The sequence below is a fragment of the Acipenser ruthenus genome, chromosome 18, assembly GCF_902713425.1.
Source record: "Acipenser ruthenus chromosome 18, fAciRut3.2 maternal haplotype, whole genome shotgun sequence".
NCBI lineage: Eukaryota > Metazoa > Chordata > Actinopteri > Acipenseriformes > Acipenseridae > Acipenser > Acipenser ruthenus.
Window position 1 is genome coordinate 14895557 of NC_081206.1, and position 26072 is coordinate 14921628.

Sequence of the window (26072 nt, forward strand, 5' to 3'; positions counted from 1 at the left end):
GGAAGCCCCGAACCACTGCGACAAAGCTGTTCCAAGCCGCTTTCTCCTTACTAGTGAGCTTCTTGGGGAATTCATTGCACTCCAGGATCTTCTTTATCTGTGGTCCGACAAAGACACCGGCTTTGACCTTTGCCTCAGACAGCTTAGGGAAGAAGTCTTGAAGGTACTTGAAGGTTGCCGACTCCTTATCTAGAGCTCTGACAAATTATTATTATTATTATTATTATTATTTATTTCTTAGCAGACGCCCTTATCCAGGGCGACTTACAATCGTAAGCAAAAACATTTCAAGCGTTACAATACAAGTAATACAATAAGAGCAAGAAATACAATAACTTTTGTTCAAGTAAAGTACAAGTTTGACAAACCACAATTCAATAATACAGCAGGTAATAGTGATAGTTACATCAGGATATGATTAAATAGTGATAGTTACATCAGGATGTGAGTAAATACAAAGTACTACAGGTTAAAAACTTGGCAGATTACAGTATTCTGAAGTACAGGATTAAATGCAGTAAAATAGGGGCTGATAAGAGCAAAATAAAGCACATTTACATGAAGGGTGATAGTGTCCCAGGATACAAACAGAGGAGTTCTACAGGTGCTCTTTGAAGAGGTGAGTCTTAAGGAGGCGCCGGAATGTGGTCAGGGACTGGGCAGTCCTGATTGTTTCATAAGGCCCAATTTGATGTGCAGTGGTGGCATCAGCACCTTCCGGGGGTCCCAGCCGTACTCGTCTAACTTCAAGGCGTCCAGCAAGGTCTTGATGCTGTTGTAATCCTCTTTGAGGTGCACCAAGTGAGCCAGGGGAAGAGACAGGTACTTGTTACCATTATGGAGCAGCACGGCTTTGAGGCTTCTGGATGAGCTTTCAATGAAGGACAGTATAACGAGAACATGATGGGAGACTACATTTGGGGGCTGATTCATGAAAGTGATTTACAGTATAATCGTAAATCTCGAAAAACTACTCACTTCTAAATCTTTTGTAGTCATTTTTGTATTACTTTAGTATAAATACATGTTCATTTGGATTCATATGTTGTTTTTTTCTGACTTTATGTGAACGAAGACACAAATTCGCCCGTTTTCTCATTGGAAATAGGTAAATTTCAAAATATCACTGTCCTGGTCACAGATGCAAAGTTTGTGGGGAATAATAGCCATTTTCTATACTTTTTTTTTTTTTTTTTTTTTTAATTTAGTCGTCGCCAATTATTTTTACCCCGGTTTTCACCCCAATTTAGCATGCCCAATTATTATCTGTATCCCCGGCTCACCGCTCGCAACCCCCCCGCCGACTCGGGAAACGGAGGCTGGAACACGCGTCCTCCGAAACGTGCTCCTTCCAAGCCATCATTTTTCACACTGCAGATCCACAGCAATGCCACTAGACCTATAGTGCCGGAGGACAACACAGATCTGGCGGCTCTGCTGCAGAGCCACAGGCGCCCTATCGGCCACAGGGGTCGCTGATGCGCGGTGAGCCGTGGATTCCCCTGCCGACCTAAGCCCTCCCTACCCGGGCAGCGCTCAGCCAATTGTGCGCCGCCCCCTAGGAACTCTCGGTCACGGTCAGCTGTGACATAGCCTGGATTCGAACCTGCGATCTCCAGGCTATAGGGCACATCCTGCGAGGAGCGCCTTAACTGGATGCGCCACTCGGGAGCCCCATTTTCTATACTTTTGAGGCATAAGCAATTAGGAAATAACACTTACTACCCAGGAACCAAAAAAAAAAAAAAATTGTTACACGGTGTTATGAATGCAGTGCAGCTCATATATTATGTGACAGAAACAGCCTGAACTTTAACCCGCTAGATTGTGTTCCATTTAATATTTTTATAATTAAAGTTGTATGATGTAGAAATAATTGCCATTCAATATTGATGCACTGCCATCTTGGCTAGCAGAGCATTCAGCTTTCTATTTACCTTTCACACGCGTGGGAGTATGGGAGTACTGAGCTACGTAACCACTTTGGTCATGTGATCTGAAAAGGCGGCCCTAAGTCTGCTTTGCAGTCATACATATGTCTTGGATTTCAGGCACTGAGCCACATCGAAACGGCAGCCTAAATCTGGGCCTGCCCTGGGCTGCCTTTTCTTTTTTGAAGCGTTCACATATGAGAAAAGGCAGCCCTGGGCCACCTTAAATCGCAAGTGTGAACAAGTGGGTCATAGTGTCTTTGGAAATGCATGTTTTATTGATTTACATTATTAGATAGAGGCATCAGTATCACTATCCATGTAAACTCTCTCGCTCTCGCTCTCTCTCTCAGGTTACAATCAGATGTTCATCATTCCCGTAGGAGCAACGAGTATCAGGATTCGAGAGGTGGTGCCTACCAGGAACTTTCTGGGTAAGTGAACAGAACCGAGGGGAGCTTGTCCTGAAAGTACATGAGAGAATTGAACTGGGTTCAAGAGAAATTTAGACCTGCAGACTGGAGTGTGGTATAGAATGCATGGCATGGCATAGCGCTTGTTAGATTATTTTGGAACCCATCAGAAAAGCAATATCTGCTGGTTGCTAAATTTAAAGTTGAATTCCATGACCTCATTTCAATTTTCATCCCTGTTGACATGTCGGCAGCTTGTTTAATATTGTGTTTTAATGAGCAAGAAAGCAACGCTGTGACAGATCTGCCTTTTTGAAGAGCCATAATTTACGACTTCTAGACTCCAGCAGACACATCATCTCGCAGTGTCAGTAATTGATTGATTGATCCTCATCTCACAGTAATTGATTGATTGATCCTCATCTCGCAGTAATTGATTGATCCTCATCTCGCAATGTCAGTAATTGATTGATTGATCCTCATCTCACAGTAATTGATTGATTGATCCTCATCTCACAGTAATTGATTGATTGATCCTCATCTCGCAGTAATTGATTGATTGATCCTCATCTCGCAGTGTCAGTAATTGATTGATTGATCCTCATCTCACAGTAATTTATTGATTGATCCTCATCTCACAGTAATTGATTGATTGATCCTCATCTCACAGTAATTAATTGATTGATCAACATCTTGCAGTGTCAGTAATTGATTGATTGATCCTCATCTCACAGTAATTGATTGATTGATCCTCATCTCACAGTAATTGATTGATTGATCCTTATCTCACAGTAATTGATTTATCGATCAACATCTCTGTGTCAGTAATTGATTGATTAATCGTTGTATTGCAGTATTTGATTGATTGATCCTCATCTCACAGTAATTGATTGATGTCATCTCACAGTAATTGATTGATTGATCCTCATCTTGCAGTAATTGAGTGATTGCTCCTCATCTTGCAGTGTCAGTAATTGATTGATTGATCTCATCTCACAGTAATTGATTGATCTCATTTAGCAGTAATTGATTGATCCTCAGCTCACAGTAATTGATTGATTGATCCTCATCTCGCAGCAATTGGTTGACTGATTATCATCTCGCAGTGTCAGTAATTGGTTAATTGATCCTCATCTCGCAGTGTCAGTAATTGATTGATTGATCCTCATCTCGCAGTGTCAGTAATTGATTGATTGATCCTCATCTCGCAGTGTCAGTAATTGATTGATTGATCCTCATCTCGCAATAATTGATTGATTCCTGTTTGCAGCGATAAAGAACGTGCGAGGAGAGTACTACCTGAACGGACACTGGGTGATTGATTTCCCTCGTGCTGCGCACATCGGCAGCACTGTGCTGCACTACGAGCGCGGGGCGGAGGGGGACCTGGCCCCTGAGACCATCCACGGCAGGGGCCCCACTACCGAGCCCCTTGTCATAGAGGTAAGTAGGCTGTCGGGGTCTCACACACACTGCACTGTAAACTACTGTAATGTAACACTGTGCAAGAAAATCTGTGACAAATGTGAAATACATTCTATTAATGTGGTTTGTAATTGTGCACAATTTGCACTGCAGCACTGACTAACTTAAATAAAAACAGACAGTATACATTTGGCTTATAGGCTAGTCTTGATAATACGAATTAGTGGTATGATGCAACATTTTTTACTGGTCCCTTGAAATTCATATTAACGAGAATTGACTGTCCTCCTGTAAGTAGTGTAACTTGTCAATGTGGCACCATGATCTATTTTATGTTAATTGTCTAGGTTGCCAAGTTTATAATAATAATAATAATAATAATAATAATAATAATAATAATAATAATAATAAACAAATGCAAAAATCATTGTTTAAATTTAAAATAATCTTTTATTCGCATTGTACACCAATGTGTACAATGCAGCAGCATGATTTATTTTTTGTTACTATACCGGTAGCCTACAGTCTAAAGTAAAAAGAAAGTGCGCTAGGTGTTCATTTGATTTTACTACTGTACTGTATACTGTATAGGCCTACTATACAGATTTATATTTTTACATGATGTAATGTGTAGCCTACCCAAAACACATTAGTGTTATTTCAGCACAATGATTTAAACATTTAAAATACATTGAGCACTATAAATGTATGTGTGTGCGATTTTATTGTATTTTTTTAAACCTGACACCTCTTAATGTCAGACAAACATATCCGGTTTAGCGAGGGGCTACTGTGTGGTTATGAAAAGCTTTTTGATAGAAACTAATTTTTTGTTTGGGGGTGAAGGTGGGGGCCCCACTATTGTTTCCTTTCATTTTAAAACATTATATAACATTATTAGCATAGGTTAAATGAAGACGGAACAGAATGCATTGTACAGACGACCCTTGCATGTATAGACATTATCCTTCGGGCACCCTCTGCTGCAGCAAACCACAACTCAACTCTATTTACCTGAACAATGTTGCACGACTCTTGCAATGTATAATGCTAGAGCTCTTGCTAAGAAGACACAACAAATATTTAAATGAGTATATTGCGGCTGTCTTCATGAACATATTTTCTTAGTACATACGACGAAATGTTTACTTTGTTAAGTCTTGCATGAAAATGCAAATTGCGGTTCCCGCAATAACAGAAGCTTCGACCTTGCAGCTGATCAGGCAGGAGCCGAACCAGGGGGTCGAGTATGAGTATTACCTGCCCTATCGCAGCCAGAGCCAGGGCTACGTCTGGGGCTATGGGTCCTGGGCAGAGTGCAGCAAGGAGTGTGGAGCAGGTATGGACCGCCTCACTGCGCTGGCTGTCAATTCACTGTCCACTTTCCTTTAATTACTGTATTCAAACGCCCGCTTGCACAGTGTGTGTTGTCTAAGCTTCATCCAAAACTATTGAACACTCTCAAGAGTGCTACATTTATAAATGCTGAAAGAAGCTTAGTACTTCCAATTAACAGTGTTTCGATCATCTTGAAGACATTGAGCATAGTAGGTTTCCGACCATCTCAAGGTCTTATATTGTGGATGCTAACCATACCATCCTCCTCCCCCCTCATGACCCAGGGTAGACTTAACAAAACTCTATACAACGTTTATCTTTGTCATACCCAACAAAATGTCTTAAAGTGCAGTCGGGGCTCCCGAGTGACGCATCTGGTAAAGGTGCTCCACGTGGAGTGCAGGATGCACCCTATAGCCTGGAGGTCGCCGGTTTGAGTCCAAACTATTCCACTGCTGACCATGGATGGGAGCTCCCAGGGGGTGGCGCACAATTGGCCAAGCGCCTCCCTGGGCGGGGGAGGGCTTAGGTCGGCCAGGGTGTCCTCGGCTCACTGCGCACCAGTGACCCCTGTGGTCTGGCCGGGCGCCTGCAGGCTTGCCTGTAAGCTTCCCAGAGCTGCGTTGTCCTCCGACACTGTAGCTCTGAGGTGGCTGCATGGTGAGTCTGCAGTGTGAAAAGAAGCGGTTGGCTAACAGCACATGCTTCCGAGGACAACGTGTGTTCGTCTTCGCCGCTCCCGAGTCAGCGTGGGGGTGGTAGCGGTCAGCTGAGCCTAAAAATAATTGGCTATTCCAAATTGGGGAGAAAATGATAAAAACAATTGGCGACTACTAAAAATAATAAAATAAGTGCAGTCAAGTAGAGAAACGAGATAAACATAAGGAACGTTTGGGAACAAGAAGAGGCCATTTGGCCCATCAGTGCTCTCTTAATAGGACAGAATCAAGCCATTTTTTAAATGTTCCCAGTGTTTTAGATCCTAATGCTTAAAACCTAGTAGACTATTCTGTACATTTATAACTCTATAGTATAACAATTATTTGTATTTAGATTACATTTCTGCCCATCCCAAACAAGGCTAAATTTAAAGTGATGTCTTCCGTTAACTTCATCTATACCATTTAGGATTTTATAAACTTCATTTCAATTCTTTTAACGTGCCCTCACAGCCCATTGAGTCCTGGATCAACCTAGTTGCGCTTCTCTGAACCTTCTCAAATGTTTTTGTAGTGAGGTGACCAAAACTGGACACAGTATTCTAGGTGGGGTCTAATTAGAGCAGAATTTACGAAATCCCTTCATTGGCTGAAGCTTTTGCCTATGATTTGAGTATTCAAAGTTATGAACAGTAAAAAACTTACACAAGAAAAAACTAGAAAAACTACTCATGGTACCTATATATTTTCAGCAGGCTTGTTAAACGAGAGAGCGCTTCTTAAGTTCTGCTTCGTTCTCTTCAGGCTACCAGTCCCGGCTGGTGTTCTGCACCATAGACAATGAGGCGTATTCGGACTACCTGTGTGCCAGCCGACCACGCCCTGTGAGTAACAGAACCTGCAACCTCCAGCCCTGTCCTCAGACCAAGCGGTGAGTGAGACCTGCCTGACTGGCTGTGTGCTCTAACACACGTGCACAGGGAGCAGGCTGATCCTGGAAAGTAGTGCTGGTGTTGGGCTTGGTGTAAGACATGCTGTTTGTACAAGGTCCTGTGTATGAGAAGGAAGCCACTTTTGTTTTAAAGAATGACATCATGCTTCTCCAGCGCAGGAGGGAATGTCTGCTGTGTCCGGAGCCACTTTGACCTCTGCACTTTGGAAGAGCAGTGCTAGTACTTAGTGGGCCTTAGTTTTATTTTTAAAGGAGACTACGCTCTGTGCTACAAACCACCGAATGGGATTACTCTGCATAGGATGTTTCTGGTTTTCCTCAATGTCATTTAAAGTAATGGCAGCTAACACAGTAGTCCCGTACATTTTACCTTTTTCTTCATTGCCCTTAGCTCCATAGGTCTCAGCTGCACAGTTGAAATGACCATGAAAGTGCTACACAATCTAAAAAGCATGGCTTGCAAACACATTTATTTAGTCTAGTGTAGTACCAGATACAGTGTTTCAAAATACAACTCCCTGTTTACTATAACATGTGTTTCTTTCAAAACTGCTCATTTGAGATCTATATATCAAATGGAAGTTCACCACAGAATAATTGTGTTGACTACAATCCCTTTAAATGTAACTGTGAGCATAGTGGTGTTCTGATCTATAACCTCTTGCATTTTGGTTGCCAACCATGCCATTGTCCTGTCAGTTTCTGCCTGTCCAGTCAGTTTCATTATTACTGGGTGTGGTTTTGTAGATACTGTGGACTATATACCTGTTCCTTGGCATATCCATGATCTGGTCAAGGCCAGGCAAGTAACCATCTTCTGTATCTATGCAGGATAACCTGTTGATTACCACAGGGAGGGTTTGTGGGGATATTAAGCCATTCACACCTTTGACTTTTTGGCAATTCGTAGCTATTATTGACCATTAGAAGTTCAAACGGGGGTATCAACAAAACCAGACCCCCTATTAATCAGTGTCTATGAAACTGCCTGGGCCTGGATTCAGTGTACTGGGCTCCCAAGCCAGTTATTTAAGGTGGCGTCTACATCATGGTAACGATTGTTCCATCCCCCTAAGAAAGGTTTACCACAGTGATTGTGCAGTTTGCTGTGCTTCTCGTATGCTTTGTTCTGTGCAGTAGGGTTAGGTCAAGCTCTTTTTAAACTGTGGTTAACCAGCCAGCTGTTCCATGCAGTTCAGAATGGAAGTCGTGATGCCCTTGTTTGTTTTCATCACATTGGTTGAACATGCATTTATGGGTTTGCAGGGCTGTGTATTAACCTTTTTCATTACAGGCACATGGCTCTAAAGAATTAAAGTGCAGGTAGCTTTGCATCTCATTGTAATGATTTTCTCCACCGTCCCTTTTGTGTTTGTGATGTTTGAAATCATTGAAAGTGGTTCTGCAGTGTGTTTATGATGTATGAAATCATTGACAGTGGTTCTACACTGTGTTTATGATGTATGAAATCATTGAGACTGGTTCTGCACTGTGTTTGTGATGTTTGAAATCATTGCGTGGTTCTGTGCTGTGTTTATGATGTTTGAAATCATTGAGAGTGGTTCTACACTGTGTTTATGATGTATGAAATCATTGAAAGTGGTTCTGCACTGTGTTTGTGATGTTTGAAATCATTGGAAGTGGTTCTGTGCTGTGTTTATGATGTATGAAATCATTAAGAGTGGTTCAGCAGTGTGTTTGTGATGTTTGAAATCATTGAGAGTGGTTCTGTGCTGTGTTTATGATGTATGAAATCATTAAGAGTGGTTCAGCAGTGTGTTTGTGATGTTTGAAATCATTGAGAGTGGTTCTGTGCTGTGTTTATGATGTATGAAATCATTAAGAGTGGTTCAGCAGTGTGTTTGTGATGTTTGAAATCATTGAGAGTGGTTCTACACTGTGTTTATGATGTATGAAATCATTGAGAGTGGTTCTGCACTGTGTTTGTGATGTTTGAAATCATTGAGAGTGGTTCTGCACTGTGTTTGTGATGTTTGAAATCATTGAGAGTGGTTCTGTGCTGTGTTTATGATGTTTGAAATCATTGAGAGTGGTTCTGCACTGTGTTTATGTTTGAAATCATTGGAAGTGGTTCTGTGCTGTGTTTATGATGTATGAAATCATTAAGAGTGGTTCTGTGCTGTGTTTGTGATGTTTGAAATCATTGAGAGTGGTTATGCACTGTGTTTATGATGTTTGAAATCATTGAGAGTGGTTCTGCCCTGTGTTTGTGATGTTTGAAATCATTGAGAGTGGTTCTGCACTGTGTTTGTCATGTTTGAAATCATTGAGTGGTTCTGTGCTTTGTTTATGATGTTTGAAATCATTGAGAGTGGTTCTGCACTGTATTTGTGGCTCCAATGTTGAGTTATTATTAGTTTTGTCCTTGTATGTCTTTACCTGCTTTGAACTTTGAGCTTGTCTGGAGAATCCAAACTGCCAGCACTGGACTGCCTTGCACTTCCACATTCCATTCAAACCATGTGACACATCAGCTCTGCTGGCTCAGTGCAAACCATGTGACACATCAGCTCTGCTGGGTCAGCGTATCGTACATGAATAGGGCCTTGTGAAAATCGCGATTTCATAGGTTGTGTGGAAATCGTGAAATTAGCCCAATACCACGATTTTTACAATATTCTTAAGAAATAAAAATAATTTCATAATTATTTGTATTTTATACAAAAAAAAATCACATTAACGAAACTGTACAGCTCTGATGTGTGCCTGCATGTAATATTCGCCATGCACACAGTGCTGTGCAGTGATTATGTCATGTGAGTATATGCAGTCTAAGCGGGAAATTAAAATACTACATACTGTAAACAAGAAAATGGATGTCTCTAAAAAAGTAAAAAATGTGCCTGCAGCAGATCACAAAGAAGTATCCAGCAGGAGTTTTACACAGCGATGGAGGTAAGCTCTTCTGTACGTCCTGCAATGTTACTGTAGATCACTACCGAGAAATGGCTGTTTACAGGCATTTAGATTCAAGTATTCACCAAAAGAGAAAGACGGAAATCCAGAGCAGTACTGTGACTGCTTCACTTGCAAAGAAACAAAAAACGGTGACTTCCATGTTCCAAAAATCAACTGAAAACCATGAAGCACGAAACACATTACATTTTGACCTGACAGAGGCGTTTGTTTGTGCAAATATCCCTCTTGAAAAATTGGACAACCAAAAGTTTTAATTCTTCCGAATACTTCCTAAAGTTGCCGTGTATCACAAGCAGGAGATTATGGAATTCGTAAAACAGTCAAGTTGCTTATCAGTGGTTACACTGCCGAGTCGACTGATGCCCAAGATCAGTATGGGTTACACATTGTATTTGTTTTGCAAGACCTAAATGGTGAACATGTACCTGATGTACTAGAACTGAAAGCTGTCCTTGCAGATACACTTTACCTACAGGCTGTTAATTACAACACCGTTTCACAAGCTATTGTGAAGTGCTTGAATAACTTTGATTTTAATTTTGATGTCAGTGCATTTATCTGTACACATAATTTATAACATACAGGTAGTGGACAAAAAAATGCAAACACCAATGTAAAGTCACTTAATAGGGCGTTGGGCCACTATGGTATCCCGCTCTGAGAAGTTCTCGATGGACCATTTTTGATGAAACTGGCTGCTCGCGCCCCAGGTTGAAATTTGCAGTCAATTGATCTGCAGTTGCTCGCCTGTTTTGCCTTGCACTTCGAATTAATGCACGGATATCATGATCCTGGAGTATGCGCTTCCGCCCACTGTTGCCCTTTGCTGATGATGTCTTTCCCTTGGAGTTCCAGGCCGACATCGCCTTAGACACCGTTGCTTGTGAAACATCAGCAAGTTGAGCTGTCTTGGTCACTGAAGCTCCTGCCAAACGCGCCCCAAAAATCACTCCTCTTTCAAAGTCACTGAGGTCTCCTCTTGCAGCCATGCTAGCCATAATTATAGGCAACCAGGTCTGTCCAGCATTTTTATACATGACCCTAAGCAAGCTGGGATGTTATTTGCTTAATTAACGCACAAGCTACACCTGTGTGGAACCCCTTGATTTCAATATACTTGGTGTCCCTCATTTACACTACCTGTATTTCCGTGCACAGTCTGCGAAATACGATACTTTACCTGTGACAATGTCGTGAATTTTAAGAAAATTTCCGCGATTTTCACAGGGTTTTGTACATGAATAGAGTGTGTGGGACCAGCCAAGTTGAAAGGCCATTTGTCACCTGATTTGAATGGAAGGAGGAAGTCTTTTCAGTCTGAGGCGGTTAGAAGCTGAAAGACAGATGTAGAGAAAAATGATGACTCAATACATGATGAACAGAACCCAGAACCACACAACATCAAAACGAGACAAGGGGAAGCTTTGAATCTATGGCAAATACTGCTAATTATCTGTCCCATTTAGCCTGCAGTGTTTGGTTCTTTTGGAAGTTGTATGTCCATAATGAGATTTTATTTATTTATTTATTTATTTATTTATTTATTTATTTATTTATTTGACAGACACCTTTATCCAAGGTGACTCACAGGTGTTACAGGGCAGTGCAGGGTTACAATGCAAGCTTCATATTTAAATACAGTATAGTTTACAGTAAGTGCAATACTACTACTTGGATACAGTATAAATTAGGATGCAACAAGTTAGGATCACAACAAGTTAGTCTAATTAACACAAAATAGATCATTGTGCCGCATTGACACATTATGATATACTGCACACACTTTACAGAAATAAATCATTTCTTCATTTACACCAGTCTCTTATTAATGAATTGCGCTTCCCTTCTTCTGGGTGATGTACATTTCATTTCCCCCTCTCACATGACACTGGTGCTGTATAATCGACTCAGATTAGCACCTTACAGATGAAGGCAGCAGTGCAGGTACAGTGCTATATAATCGACTCAGGTTAGCACAGTGCAGATGAAGGCAGCAGTGCAGGTACAGTGCTGTCTTGTGGCTCTGATGCTGTTCAGGCCCGCAGGTTAGGAGGTTGATTTCATTGACTTCCAGGCTCTGGCAGGGTGTGAGTCTGGGTGAGTCCCCTGGAGCCTCACGAGACTGGGTGTGTCTGGGTGAGCCCCCTGGAGCCTCACGAGACTGGGTGTGTGTCTGGGTGTGCCCCCTGGAGCCTCACGAGACTGGGTGTGTGTCTGGGTGAGCCCCCTGGAGCCTCACGAGACTGGGTGTGTGTGGGTGAGCCCTATGGATCCTCACGAGACTGGGTGTGTGTCTGGGTGAGCCCCCTGGAGCCTCACGAGACTGGGTGTGTCTGGGTGAGCCCCCTGGAGCCTCACGAGACTGAGTGTGTGTCTGGGTGAGCCCCCTGGAGCCTCACGAGACTGGGTGTGTGTCTGGGTGTGCCCCCTGGAGCCTCACGAGACTGGGTGTGTGTCTGGGTGTGCCCCCTGGAGCCTCACGAGACTGGGTGTGTGTCTGGGTGTGCCCCCTGGAGCCTCACGAGACTGGGTGTGTGTCTGGGTGTTCCCTGGAGCCTCACGAGACTAGGTGTGTGTCTGGGTGAGCCCCCTGGAGCCTCACAAGACTAGGTGTGAGTCTGGGTGAGCCCCCTGAAGCCTCACGAGACTGGGTGTGAGTCTGGGTGAGCCCACTGGAGCCTCACGAGACTGGGTGTGTGTGTCTGGGTGTGCCCCCTGGAGCCTCACGAGACTGGGTGTGTGTCTGGGTGTGCCCCCTGGAGCCTCACGAGACTGGGTGTGTGTCTGGGTGTTCCCTGGAGCCTCACGAGACTGGGTGTGTGTCTGGGTGAGCCCCCTGGAGCCTCACAAGACTGGGTGTGTGTCTGGGTGAGCCCCCTGAAGCCTCACAAGACTGGGTGTGAGTCTGGGTGAGCCCCCTGGAGCCTCACAAGACTGGGTGTGTGTCTGGGTGTTCCCTGGAGCCTCACGAGACTGGGTGTGTGTCTGGGTGAGCCCCGTGCACAGTCTGCGAAATACGATACTTTACCTGTGACAATGTCGTGAATTTTAAGAAAATTTCCGCGATTTTCACAGGGTTTTGTACATGAATAGAGTGTGTGGGACCAGCCAAGTTGAAAGGCCATTTGTCACCTGATTTGAATGGAAGGAGGAAGTCTTTTCAGTCTGAGGCGGTTAGAAGCTGAAAGACAGATGTAGAGAAAAATGATGACTCAATACATGATGAACAGAACCCAGAACCACACAACATCAAAACGAGACAAGGGGAAGCTTTGAATCTATGGCAAATACTGCTAATTATCTGTCCCATTTAGCCTGCAGTGTTTGGTTCTTTTGGAAGTTGTATGTCCATAATGAGATTTTATTTATTTATTTATTTATTTATTTATTTATTTATTTATTTGACAGACACCTTTATCCAAGGTGACTCCCAGGTGTTACAGGGCAGTGCAGGGTTACAATGCAAGCTTCATATTTAAATACAGTATAGTTTACAGTAAGTGCAATACTACTACTTGGATACAGTATAAATTAGGATGCAACAAGTTAGGATCACAACAAGTTAGTCTAATTAACACAAAATAGATCATTGTGCCGCATTGACACATTATGATATACTGCACACACTTTACAGAAATAAATCATTTCTTCATTTACACCAGTCTCTTATTAATGAATTGCGCTTCCCTTCTTCTGGGTGATGTACATTTCATTTCCCCCTCTCACATGACACTGGTGCTGTATAATCGACTCAGATTAGCACCTTACAGATGAAGGCAGCAGTGCAGGTACAGTGCTATATAATCGACTCAGGTTAGCACAGTGCAGATGAAGGCAGCAGTGCAGGTACAGTGCTGTCTTGTGGCTCTGATGCTGTTCAGGCCCGCAGGTTAGGAGGTTGATTTCATTGACTTCCAGGCTCTGGCAGGGTGTGAGTCTGGGTGAGTCCCCTGGAGCCTCACGAGACTGGGTGTGTCTGGGTGAGCCCCCTGGAGCCTCACGAGACTGGGTGTGTGTCTGGGTGTGCCCCCTGGAGCCTCACGAGACTGGGTGTGTGTCTGGGTGAGCCCCCTGGAGCCTCACGAGACTGGGTGTGTGTGGGTGAGCCCTATGGATCCTCACGAGACTGGGTGTGTGTCTGGGTGAGCCCCCTGGAGCCTCACGAGACTGGGTGTGTCTGGGTGAGCCCCCTGGAGCCTCACGAGACTGAGTGTGTGTCTGGGTGAGCCCCCTGGAGCCTCACGAGACTGGGTGTGTGTCTGGGTGTGCCCCCTGGAGCCTCACGAGACTGGGTGTGTGTCTGGGTGTGCCCCCTGGAGCCTCACGAGACTGGGTGTGTGTCTGGGTGTGCCCCCTGGAGCCTCACGAGACTGGGTGTGTGTCTGGGTGTTCCCTGGAGCCTCACGAGACTAGGTGTGTGTCTGGGTGAGCCCCCTGGAGCCTCACAAGACTAGGTGTGAGTCTGGGTGAGCCCCCTGAAGCCTCACGAGACTGGGTGTGAGTCTGGGTGAGCCCACTGGAGCCTCACGAGACTGGGTGTGTGTGTCTGGGTGTGCCCCCTGGAGCCTCACGAGACTGGGTGTGTGTCTGGGTGTGCCCCCTGGAGCCTCACGAGACTGGGTGTGTGTCTGGGTGTTCCCTGGAGCCTCACGAGACTGGGTGTGTGTCTGGGTGAGCCCCCTGGAGCCTCACAAGACTGGGTGTGTGTCTGGGTGAGCCCCCTGAAGCCTCACAAGACTGGGTGTGAGTCTGGGTGAGCCCCCTGGAGCCTCACAAGACTGGGTGTGTGTCTGGGTGTTCCCTGGAGCCTCACGAGACTGGGTGTGTGTCTGGGTGAGCCCCCTGGAGCCTCACAAGACTGGGTGTGTGTCTGGGTGAGCCCCCTGAAGCCTCATGAGACTGGGTGTGAGTCTGGGTGAGCCCCCTGGAGCCTCACGAGACTGGGTGTGTGTGGGTGAGCCCCCTGGATCCTCACGAGACTGGGTGTGTGTCTGGGTGAGCCCCCTGGAGCCTCACGAGACTGGGTGTGTGTCTGGGTGAGCCCCCTGGAGCCTCAAGAGACTGGGTGTGTGTCTGGGTGTTCCCTGGAGCCTCACGAGACTAGGTGTGTGTCTGGGTGAGCCCCCTGGAGCCTCACAAGACTGGGTGTGAGTCTGGGTGAGCCCCCTGGAGCCTCACACCTCTCCTGTTTGTTCCCATTAAAAGGATGGCGTACCTCTACCAGGCTCAAGTGTGGATGCGCACGGAGCACCTGAGCTCACGGGTGTACAGGTAACGCAGAGCCAGCGACCCAGCTATGGAAACCCTGGGGGGACAAAATCTTCCATGTGCTTCTTTTAAAAATGCTTTTTTAGTTGCAGCACTAGAGTCCACAGTGCTAGGTCAAAAATGCGCTTTGATCCCCATCCCGGTGAGCGTGTTTGTGTGCGGGGTCAACAATTCCGCGGTCAAGCAAACAGTGGACAAGACCATGAGGTCTAGCTACCAGTTTAACGGGTACAGAGTGGACAGGGATGAGCAGTGGAATTAGATGACCTATTATTTGAAAGGGAAATAAACTGAAAATGGCAGAGCACAGTTACTGTTTACACCTGCTTTAATTGGCATGCCATTATATTTACATTTCATTACATTGCCATCATTTGAGCTAATCTCACCATGTCCATTTAATTGCTAATTTAGATGGCTGTTAATTGCGCAGTGTTGTGTATACAGATTAATGGTGTCTAATTAAGTTTCTGAAGAATTATAAATAAAATAATAGAAAATAAAATAGAAAAAAAAATAAAAAGAGCACATAGATACATAATATAAATAGTGTATCATTGTTGCAGCGGCTTGTGTTTTTTTAATATTTGGTTCTAGACTTCACTGTCATTTCCAGCTCCGAGCTCCCTGAGTCCACCCTGCTCCAGCTTGACCTGGGATTGTGTGTTTTTGCCTGGCTGCCCGAGCGTGATACCTCTACTAATGCAGTCATGATTTCAATGATAAAAATAATCTGTGTTGAAATCACTTGGCGGGGGAGAAGTAATCCTAGTCTGTGCTTACAAACCAACACAGGACTCTTACACCCGCACGGACATTTGCATTCTACAGAGAAAAAAATACCTTTGCTTATAACTTTAAAAAAAAGTGTGGGTTGTTGATTGAGTGTATGTTTCAGCTCTTTGTGGGCGTGTGATTTACAGCAGGTTGTTTCTGTGCTGCTGCAGAATGATCAGCAGGGGGTGTGGGAGTCCTGGTTGCATCACGGAGGGATCCTTCGTAGAGGGAGATTTAGGACCTTGGCAGGAAGGTCTGCTTGGTTTGGTGTGCAGCATCGGGGGAGCTCCTGAGAAACCAGGGCAGCCAGTCCAGCCTCCAAGTGTCCAGAGAAGCAAAGACCAGCTAGAACCACCACTCGATCATTTATTGCCATGTGATAATACAGTAATTGATAAAAAAAATCAGTACAATAAATAATTTAGGCTAAACAAGTTAATATACTGATCATTGGTTATTGTTCCAACCCTAGACCTAGGTACAAGGATGGGGGGTAACTGTCTCCTTGCAATGGCGGATCTCAGTACAGCCTAATTTCACAGCTAAAGCTGTTGGATTGGGAGGCTAGCAGGGCGAGCTGTGGTGTGGGAGCGCCCCAGGATGCTGCTGCTGGGTGTCTGCTTTGCGTTAGCGTGTGGATTTGTGTGGGGGTTTCCTATCCATTGTGTTTTAACTCTCCCTAGTTGGAAGATGGGCGAGTGGTCCGCGTGCTCAGCTACATGTGATGGAGGCACGCAGACCCGCAGCGTGTTCTGCCTGACCCACGATGGCGCCGGCTCCCGCGTTGCGGAGGAATCGCAGTGTGCAGCCTTCTCTGCCCGGCCACACTCCCAGCAGGCCTGCAGCCTGCGCCAGTGTGCCGCCTGGAGCGCCAGGGGCTGGTCAGAGGTGAGAGCCGCACTGCTTCACAACCCTGCGCTCTCGCGCTTTATCTTTTTATTTATTTATTTTTTTTAGCAGCTTCAAAAAAAGATTCCATTTTAAAATCCCTAATGTTATGAAATTGTATATTATTGGTCCAATTCCCCTTCTCCAGCTGTAGCTTCTGCTTTCTTTGCAGAATATTATTGTTCATTTACTAACCTCTGAAGCCTAGCTTATACCCTTGACAGCAAATCCAGTTGACACTAGTTTAATAAGCACAAGGTGTCCTGGGGCAGTGGTTTAGGTATGCCATCTAAATTAATGGAATATTTTTCAGCAATAAGCATTAGTGGGAACTTTGTTTTGTGCATATTGGTAACAAACATTGAGAAATACCAATTTGATTTGCTCAGTACACCCTTGATGATATATTAATTCATCAAACTGGTCAAACTGTAGCAGTTGGGTGGAATGTAATAATTTAGTCCCAATTAGGCTTTTTCAAAACTGAGAAGTTACTTCAAGTTAAAGTAAGCCAATTTAAACAGTGAGGTTTATTTTAAATACAGTGCCTTGCGAAAGTATTCGGCCCCCTTGAACTTTGCGACCTTTTGCCACATTTCAGGCTTCAAACATAAAGATATGAAACTGTAATTTTTTGTGAAGAATAAACAACAAGTGGGACACAATCATGAAGTGGAACGAAATTTATTGGATATTTCAAACTTTTTTAACAAATAAAAAACTGAAAAATTGGGCGTGCAAAATTATTCAGCCCCCTTAAGTTAATACTTTGTAGCGCCACCTTTTGCTGCGATTACAGCTGTAAGTCGCTTGGGGTATGTCTCTATCAGTTTTGCACATCGAGAGACTGAAATTTTTGCCCATTCCTCCTTGCAAAACAGCTCGAGCTCAGTGAGGTTGGATGGAGAGCATTTGTGAACAGCAGTTTTCAGTTTTCCACAGATTCTCGATTGGATTCAGGTCTGGACTTTGACTTGGCCATTCTAACACCTGGATATGTTTATTTGTGAACCATTCCATTGTAGATTTTGCTTTATGTTTTGGATCATTGTCTTGTTGGAAGACAAATCTCAGTCCCAGTCTCAGGTCTTTTGCAGACTCCATCAGGTTTTCTTCCAGAATGGTCCTGTATTTGGCTCCATCCATCTTCCCATCAATTTTAACCATCTTCCCTGTCCCTGCTTAAGAAAAGCAGGCCCAAACCATGATGCTGCCACCACCATGTTTGACAGTGGGGATGGTGTGTTCAGGGTGATGAGCTGTGTTGCTTTTACGCCAAACATAACGTTTTGCATTGTTGCCAAAAAGTTCGATTTTGGTTTCATCTGACCAGAGCACCTTCTTCCACATGTTTGGTGTGTCTCCCAGGTGGCTTGTGGCAAACTGTAAACGACACTTTTTATGGATATCTTTAAGAAATGGCTTTCTTCTTGCCACTCTTCCATAAAGGCCAGATTTGTGCAGTATACGACTGATTGTTGTCCTATGGACAGAGTCTCCCACCTCAGCTGTAGATCTCTGCAGTTCATCCAGAGTGATCATGGGCCTCTTGGCTGCATCTCTGATCAGTCTTCTCCTTGTATGAGCTGAAAGTTTAGAGGGACGGCCAGGTCTTGGTAGATTTGCAGTGGTCTGATACTCCTTCCATTTCAATATTATCGCTTGCACAGTGCTCCTTGGGATGTTTAAAGCTTGGGAAATCTTTTTGTATCCAAATCCGGCTTTAAACTTCTCCACAACAGTATCTCGGACCTGCCTGGTGTGTTCCTTGTTCTTCATGATGCTCTCTGCGCTTTAAACAGACCTCTGAGACTATCACAGTGCAGGTGCATTTATACGGAGACTTGATTACACACAGGTGGATTCTATTTATCATCATTAGTCATTTAGGTCAACATTGGATCATTCAGAGATCCTCACTGAACTTCTGGAGAGAGTTTGCTGCACTGAAAGTAAAGGGGCTGAATAATTTTGCACGCCCAATTTTTCAGTTTTTTGTTTGTTAAAAAAGTTTGAAATATCCAATAAATTTCGTTCCACTTCATGATTGTGTCCCACTTGTTGTTGATTCTTCACAAAAAATTACAGTTTCATATCTTTATGTTTGAAGCCTGAAATGTGGCAAAAGGTCGCAAAGTTCAAGGGGGCCGAATACTTTCGCAAGGCACTGTATCTGAAGCACAGTGAATGTGAATGCTGCCCCCCTTCCACTGGTGACCCCCCACCTCAAGTCTATGCTGTGAGCATCACTACATTCAATTTAAACAGTGGTGCAGGAGGTCTGTATTGGAGTGGGTTTGTGAGGGGGAGGGAGGCAGGATTTAGATCCGCTGCAGTGAAGCAGCTTTAAGCCCCCTTGTGCACCAGGGAGGCTCCCTGTCCTGACTGTCTGCCTGTCTGTCTGTCCTGGTCCAGTGCTCGGAGACCTGTGGCGAGGGGGAGCAGACTCGCTCTGTAGTGTGTCTCTCCGGGGCTGGCATCCAGCTCCAGGACTACGCCTGCCAGGCCCTGCCCAAACCCGCCAGCACGCAGCCCTGCGAGAGAGCCACCTGCCCACGTGAGATCAGCTGGCACATCGGGGACTGGGGCCTGGTAAGAAATAAAAACACTCATGTCTTTCTGTACATCAAGAAACCTTATTGTTCTACTTTCTGTGATATGGATCACATGGTGGTGTTTCAGTCAGTTTAAATTGATGTGGTTTAGTAATTAGAGTTGTGCAACTCCCAGTGGTAATTACAACAGTCTACCACCGGGTGACACTAGAGAAGAAGTTGCTCTGCCACACTATAGAAGGAATATGTTTGCATTTTGTTATGAAAAATAACTTTGGTCTTGACCTCTTTTATGGTCTTGACCAGCTTCTTAAAAAGTATAAAATGAAATGTTACTACACACCATGTTACTACACTCCCCCTTCTCTCTCTCTCGCTCTCTGTCTCTCTCTTTCTCTCTCTCTCTGTCTCTGTCTCTCTCTCTCTGTCTCTCTCTCTCTCTGTCTCTGTCTCTCTCTCTCTGTCTCTCTCCCTCTCTCTCTCTGTCTCTGTCTCTCTCTCTCTCTCTCTCTCTCTGTCTCTGTCTCTGTCTCTGTCTCTCTCTCTCTGTCTCTCTCTCTGTCTCTCTTTCTCTCTCTCTGTCTCCCCTCTCTCCCTCTCTCTTTCTCTCTCTCTCTCTCTCTCTCTCTCTCGCTCTCTTCCTCTTTCTCTTCCCCCCGCAGTGCTCAAAGAGCTGTGACTCAGGCCTGCGAGAGCGGCAGGTGATCTGTGCTGACCGCGATCGAAACTTCTACAACCTAAATCAGTGCGTGGCGAGGGACCGGCCCTCCACTGTGGAGAAGTGCAACACCCAGCCCTGCTCCGTCCGTCAGGGTGAGTGTCCTTCTGCCCTGCTCCCGACCTCAGGGTTAGTGTTCCCCAGCCCTGCTCCCTCCCTCAGGGTGAGTGACTCCCTGCCCTGCTCCCTCCCTCAGGGTGAGTGTCCCCCTGCCATGCTCCCTCCCTCCCTCAGGGTGAGTGTCCCCCAGCCCTGCTCCCTCCCTCCCTCAGGGTGAGTGTCGCCCAGCCCTGCTCCCTCCCTCCCTCAGGGTGAGTGTCGCCCAGCCCTGCTCCCTCCCTCCCTCAGGGTGAGTGTTCCCCTGCCCTGCTCCCACCCTCAGGGTGAGTGTTGCCCAGCCCTGATCCCTCCCTCAGGGTGAGTGTCCCCCTGCCCTGCTCCCTCCCTCCCTCAGGGTGAGTGTCCCCCAGCCCTCCTCCGTCCCTCCCTCAGGGTGAGTGTCGCCCAGCCCTGCTCCCTCCCTCCCTCAGAGTGAGTGTCCCCCAGCCTTGCTCCCTCCCTCCCTCAGGGTGAGTGTCCCCCAGCCCTGCTCCCTCCCTCCCTCAGGGTGAGTGTCCCCCTGTCCTGCTCCTTCCCTCAGGGTGAGTGTCCCACAGCCCTGCTCCCTCCTCCCTGGTGCTCTGTGTCTAACCCTGCTGTGATCACCCCTCCCTGGTGCTCTGTGTCTAACCCTGCTGTGATCACCCCTCCCTGGTGCTCTGTGTCTAACCCTGCTGTGATCACCCCTCCCTTGTAACTGCAATCCATTACAAATAAACCATTCTATTGTAAAAGCAATCCATTAGAAATGGACCATTCCATTGTAAAAGCAATCCATTCCATTGTAACTGCAATCTATTACAAATGAACCATTCCATTGTAACTGGCTCCAACTCTGATCTCCTGTATTCTGTCTTTAGAGGTGCCGAGCATGCCTGACCCCAGGGGCTACGATGAGACCCGGCGGGGCACCCTGGTCCCCTACATCCCTGACGGACCCTCGACAGGTGAGTAGAGCTCGCCCAGGCCCAACCCACGCGCTGGGGATGGGGATATTGATGTTCCACCAAAAATGTAAAAAACGGATTTTCACAGATACTGTTTCTCTCTGTCTTTTTTTTCAATTGTAAGTAAAGTTAATATGTTGGGTTCGCATAGCGCTAAAGACAGGCTGTATTTAGGTTGTTAAAATAGACCCCATGGGGTCCTGGATCAAGCATTTGCGGTGGCATTAAGACCATAGTGCTGAGTTTACGCCATCCTTAAAATTGCCCCGTATGTGTCATGACACTTTTGTTAAGGCAGCTCCAAAATGCGCTCCTCCACTCATAGCCATGCATTTTTGGCTTGTCAAGTCTTAATTATATGCAAGTGCAAATTGTAGGTGGGGCTTATTTGTAAATGAAGTCTGTGATATTAAAATGAGATTTATGAAGCTGCAGAACAGCTGCACCGGCTCTAAAAGGGTTCACAAATAAGTCAGATTTCAAATTGGTCTTATTTGAGCGCAAAGAAGTCAGAAAGCAGCTGATAGGAAAGAGCATTATCCAGCAGTCACAACGTATTTCTTACTACAGAGAGTGCAGGCTCCTAACCTTCCTGAACAACCCAGGAACAGATGGAGAGTACTGAGAAGAAGGGAGAGTATTTAGGGCATTGTCCTTTCTGATCTCCCTGAGGATGAAATTACAGCTCGATAATGGCTATTTCATTATGTACAATTGTTTGTATTCGTTGTTTAATAAACTTGGTTCATTATATCCTTTTCATTATGTATATTTGGTTTTATCCGTCATATAATAATAATATACTATAAAGTCAAGACAGCCACAGACATTTAAGCATTTAAATGTGGCAGCTTACATCGTGCCTCATTTTGAGCCAGTTAATACATTCGGGATGGGGTCAAATTTGTGCCGGGACAGAGCTTTGCTTTACACTCCGCCAATTTAGCGCTGCATCTGTCGCTCTTGATGCATGTCCCCCCATCTGTTGTACTGAAATATGCCATATATGAGCAGTACAGCATGCTGGACGCTGGTATTGAGTTGATCATGTTCTTCACTCTTCTACACTGTACTGTATGAGCAGTACAGCATGCTGGACGCTGGTATTGAGTTGATCATGTTCTTCACTCTTCTACACTGTACTGTATGAGCAGTACAGCATGCTGGACGCTGGTATTGAGTTGATCATGTTCTTCACTCTTCTACACTGTACTGTATGAGCAGTACAGCATGCTGGACGCTGGTATTGAGTTGATCATGTTCTTCACTATTCTACACTGTACTGTATGAGCAGTACAGCATGCTGGACGCTGGTATTGAGTTGATCATGTTCTTCACTCTTCTACACTGTACTGTATGAGCAGTACAGCATGCTGGACACTGGTATTGAGTTGATCATGTTCTTCACTCTTCTACACTGTACTGTATGAGCAGTACAGCATGCTGGACACTGGTATTGAGTTGATCATGTTCTTCACTCTTCTACACTGTACTGTATGAGCAGTACAGCATGCTGGACACTGGTATTGAATTGATCATGTTCTTCACTCTTCTACACTGTACTGTATGAGCAGTTACAAAGGTCTTCTGGAGGAACCCAGGTACCTGAGACCCACTGCTCTAGTTCAAAATGATCACCAAAGAAAGTTTAAACAGTAGTAAGTTAGAACATACGTATATTATAGTCCCCTGCTTTAAAATATCATACCTGAGGCACCTCTCAGAATTCCATTCAACCGTAAAGTCAGTTCAAAGTGGTGCTCATAAATCACACTTAACCATGTACCACAGCCATTTAACGGAATTCTGTTCAGCAGCATTCCCCTCTTTGTAATGAAAATGACACTGGACTGAGTAAAGGCTGCTCATGAATAGTATAGCCAGGATTTTTAAGTGGTATATTATTAACAGAGCCGTGTATAATAGAGGTGTAGGACTGCGAGCGAGGGTTATATGGACATAGCTTGGGATAGTCCCTCAGACACAGATACACGGAAATCTCCTTTTTGTTAGACATGTTTTTACACATGGGCTTGTAATGTAAGAGCCTCCTTGAATATGTCCAGACAGGTTTAAACATACACCAGCACTGCACCTTTTAATGTGCTCTCCTCTTCAACATGTGAGGGCCAGAGCCACTTTAAATAGCTGCTCTCTCCCAGTGTTTTGCTCTTCTGTCCTGGGTGGTATAATTAAGAGAACGAGGAGACAAACACAAGACTTTCTTTAAGGTGTGCACCGTATCAGCTAGTGTGCTAGCTGGTTTAATTAGACATTGAAACGCGCCAACTGAGGTCAAATCAAAAATAAGGTTTTAAAAGCCTAAAGGCAAGACCAAACGTAGACACTTGAACATGTTGACAGATGGAATGCAGGCTTGTTTGAGTTTGACTGACTTTGTTGAGAGGTGTGTGTTCTTTAATACAGACCTAATGGAATGCAGGCTTCTTTGAGTTTGATTGACTTTGTGGAGAGGTGTGTGTTCTTTAATACAAACCTAATGGAATGCAGGCTTGTTTGTGTTTGATTGGCAGAGAAGCATTTCTAGGGATGGCCCAGAGCTGTACCTGCTAAGCACACACCAGGTTACTGTAGAGTATATGCTGTTGATTAAACACAATGCTATGCTTGCTGTAGCTGTAGAATATTAGTAAAAGGAAGGTAATTAACCTGTTCCATGATAGTACAAAAAAAAAAAAAAATACAAAAAGTTTTCTTAGATATCTCTACTGTTGTCCCTGCATTAATCAGTGACTGGTTCCATTACAAAAACAATTACAATTGCATTTCCTAACCTTTAGAACAGATTTGTAGGTACAAATAATCAACCCCTCCTTCAAAAATGATTATAATAAGCAAGACATCCAGTGAGTGCAGTGGCACCTGTGAGGCATCCAATCGTAGGGTTGGTAAAATGAGTCAGATGCTCTGAGTGCTCAATTAGAGCGTGTGTCACACTTAGTGATGCACCACCCTTACTGTGATACGGGAGTGCTGACTGTGAGAGCTGTCTCAGTTTACAGGAACACGGAGCGCAGGGAGTCTGAAGCACCGCCCCCTCCGGTGAATCGGGAGGAAGGATCGAACCCTCCGCAGTACCACTGGGAGTCCCATGGCTGGGTCTGCACCCTGTCCCAGTACGGCTGCTGTCCCGACGGGTACACCCAAGCCAGAGGCCCCCAGGGCTGGGGCTGCCCAGGATCCAGCTGTGCCCAGTCCAGGTAACATATCCACACCATCCCATTCTGCACCATCTTAACATCCAGAACTATTAAACATTCAGTAGTGCTAAATCAAGAGATACTAACAGAAACTTAATCAATTCAATGACAATTGTTTGACTAGGAGTCTTTCTCAGTGTAAACAGTGGAGAATTCAGATAACACATTTTTTTTAGAAGGTAAAGAAAATAAAAAATGAGATAATAGGGAAAATGTATTTGGGGACACACGTCTATACTTTTTGACATGGTATACGTTGTACAGTAGGTGACATGCTCTGTCAGAGAGCTGAAACCTGTAATGTTTTTATACATTCAGTGCTAGCTCTTTATTTCAATACTTTAAGAATACTGTATCATGTTTAGGGGGATTTGACAGTAAATAATGCCAGTGCTGGACTGCTGTTGTATAAGGACCCTTTAGTAATTTACTGTCAGATCGTGGAATAACGAGGGCGCACGCTGTGCTGTTTATCATGTGTTATAGAGTGGGTGGCTCCTTCACAGTTAGCTCACACTAAAATGTATCACTAATTCACTGTTCAATATTCCATCATGTATATAAGTCAGCAGAATGATGAGTGAGCACTGTACACTGCTTGACACCAGTGGGTGAGTGTGTATGTCACATACACCTCTTTGAGTGTGTATGTGAGTGAGTGAGTGTGCTTATGTGGGTTTCTCTACAGGTATGGCTGCTGTCCTAATGGGATTACTGCAGCACTGGGCCCCGACAATGCTGGCTGTCAGAGATACTACAGTGACAGGGAGAGCAGGCCATCTGCCAACTCCAACCCCAACCCCAACCCAAGCACGGACAACACAGTAAGTGACAGCCATCCAGGGGGGGTGGGGGGATCGTTTGTCCTTTTTGTATTTTATACAACAGTTGCACTAGGCCTATACAGTATACAGTACAGTAGTAAAATCAAATGAATACCTACCGCACTTTCTTTTTACTTTAGCCTGTAGGCTACTGGTAACACAAAGTAAATCATGCTGCTGCATTGTACACATTAGCAAAAATAATAAAACGTTATTTTAAATTGAAATAATGATTTTAGCACACTTTCTTTTTTATAGGATTCTACTTAGTACATAATTAACACAAAACAGATCATGGGGCCGCATTGACAGGTCATGATACTATACAGTACCTTACATGTACGGCACACACTTTACAGAAATACATCATTTTTAAATTTACATAGAACATTTTACAGTGTACGCGTGGCTGCAGGTCAAATCTAGCTGCTACTTTTGTTCTATGCTAGTATGAGTTAGACTTTCGTTGCATTTGCAGTTCAGAATTGTAATACCTGTAGTGCACATCTTGGGTTCCAAACCACTGGAGTCCTGTCACAAAGACGGCCAGAGTGGGTGGCGTCAGACCAGACAGGAATACACAGACAGAGACGGTGGTGATGAGGAGCTGAGTGCAATGGCTGCACTCAGCGTTTATTTAACAAATAAAAGGGTTTAACAGTACAAAAAACAGGACACGGCACTTGTAGCCAAAATAAAAAGACAGACAAAACGGACTAACACTAAACAAACGGTGCACGGAGAGACAAACAAACACGGTGAGAACAAACACTTTACGTTTACTTTTAATGATTTTAACTATCCTCTCTCTCTCACCCGTTCTCCTCTTCCGAACACCTAACCCTGACTGACTAAAAATGTGCCTATTTATACTGTTGTGCTGGGATTCAATTACTAATTAATTATTCACTTGAATCCCAGCACGTGAATTAATTCTGTGCAACCCCGTGCTCGCATATTATATTTAACCAGCACGTGAAGTGATTTGTGCTCTCCTCGTGCCTAAATACAAATCTACACTTTTTAAATATACGTGAAACACAGACCCGTTTATATCCCGTGTACCAATCTATACACCAACATTAACATACGCAACATACACACAACACACAAATGC

At 44.7% G+C, this 26072-nt stretch overlaps 1 protein-coding gene across 5 annotated transcripts in view; it reads left to right on the forward strand.

Moving 5' to 3' along the window:
- LOC117423706 (papilin-like) overlaps window positions 1-26072 on the forward strand; it is a 79775-nt gene that overhangs the window by 39236 nt on the left and 14467 nt on the right. For 4 of the 5 annotated variants that reach the window (XM_058991263.1, XM_058991259.1, XM_058991261.1 and 1 more), the window contains 11 exons: window positions 2285-2365; window positions 3615-3787; window positions 4985-5108; window positions 6571-6697; window positions 14864-14929; window positions 16387-16591; window positions 19007-19183; window positions 19809-19959; window positions 20824-20910; window positions 23927-24131; window positions 24820-24955. In XM_058991263.1, coding sequence (XP_058847246.1) covers window positions 2285-2365; window positions 3615-3787; window positions 4985-5108; window positions 6571-6697; window positions 14864-14929; window positions 16387-16591; window positions 19007-19183; window positions 19809-19959; window positions 20824-20910; window positions 23927-24131; window positions 24820-24955 — 1532 coding nt within the window. The remainder of the gene's footprint in view (window positions 1-2284; window positions 2366-3614; window positions 3788-4984; window positions 5109-6570; window positions 6698-14863; window positions 14930-16386; window positions 16592-19006; window positions 19184-19808; window positions 19960-20823; window positions 20911-23926; window positions 24132-24819; window positions 24956-26072) is intronic. The other variant, XM_058991262.1, reaches the window with a different exon arrangement.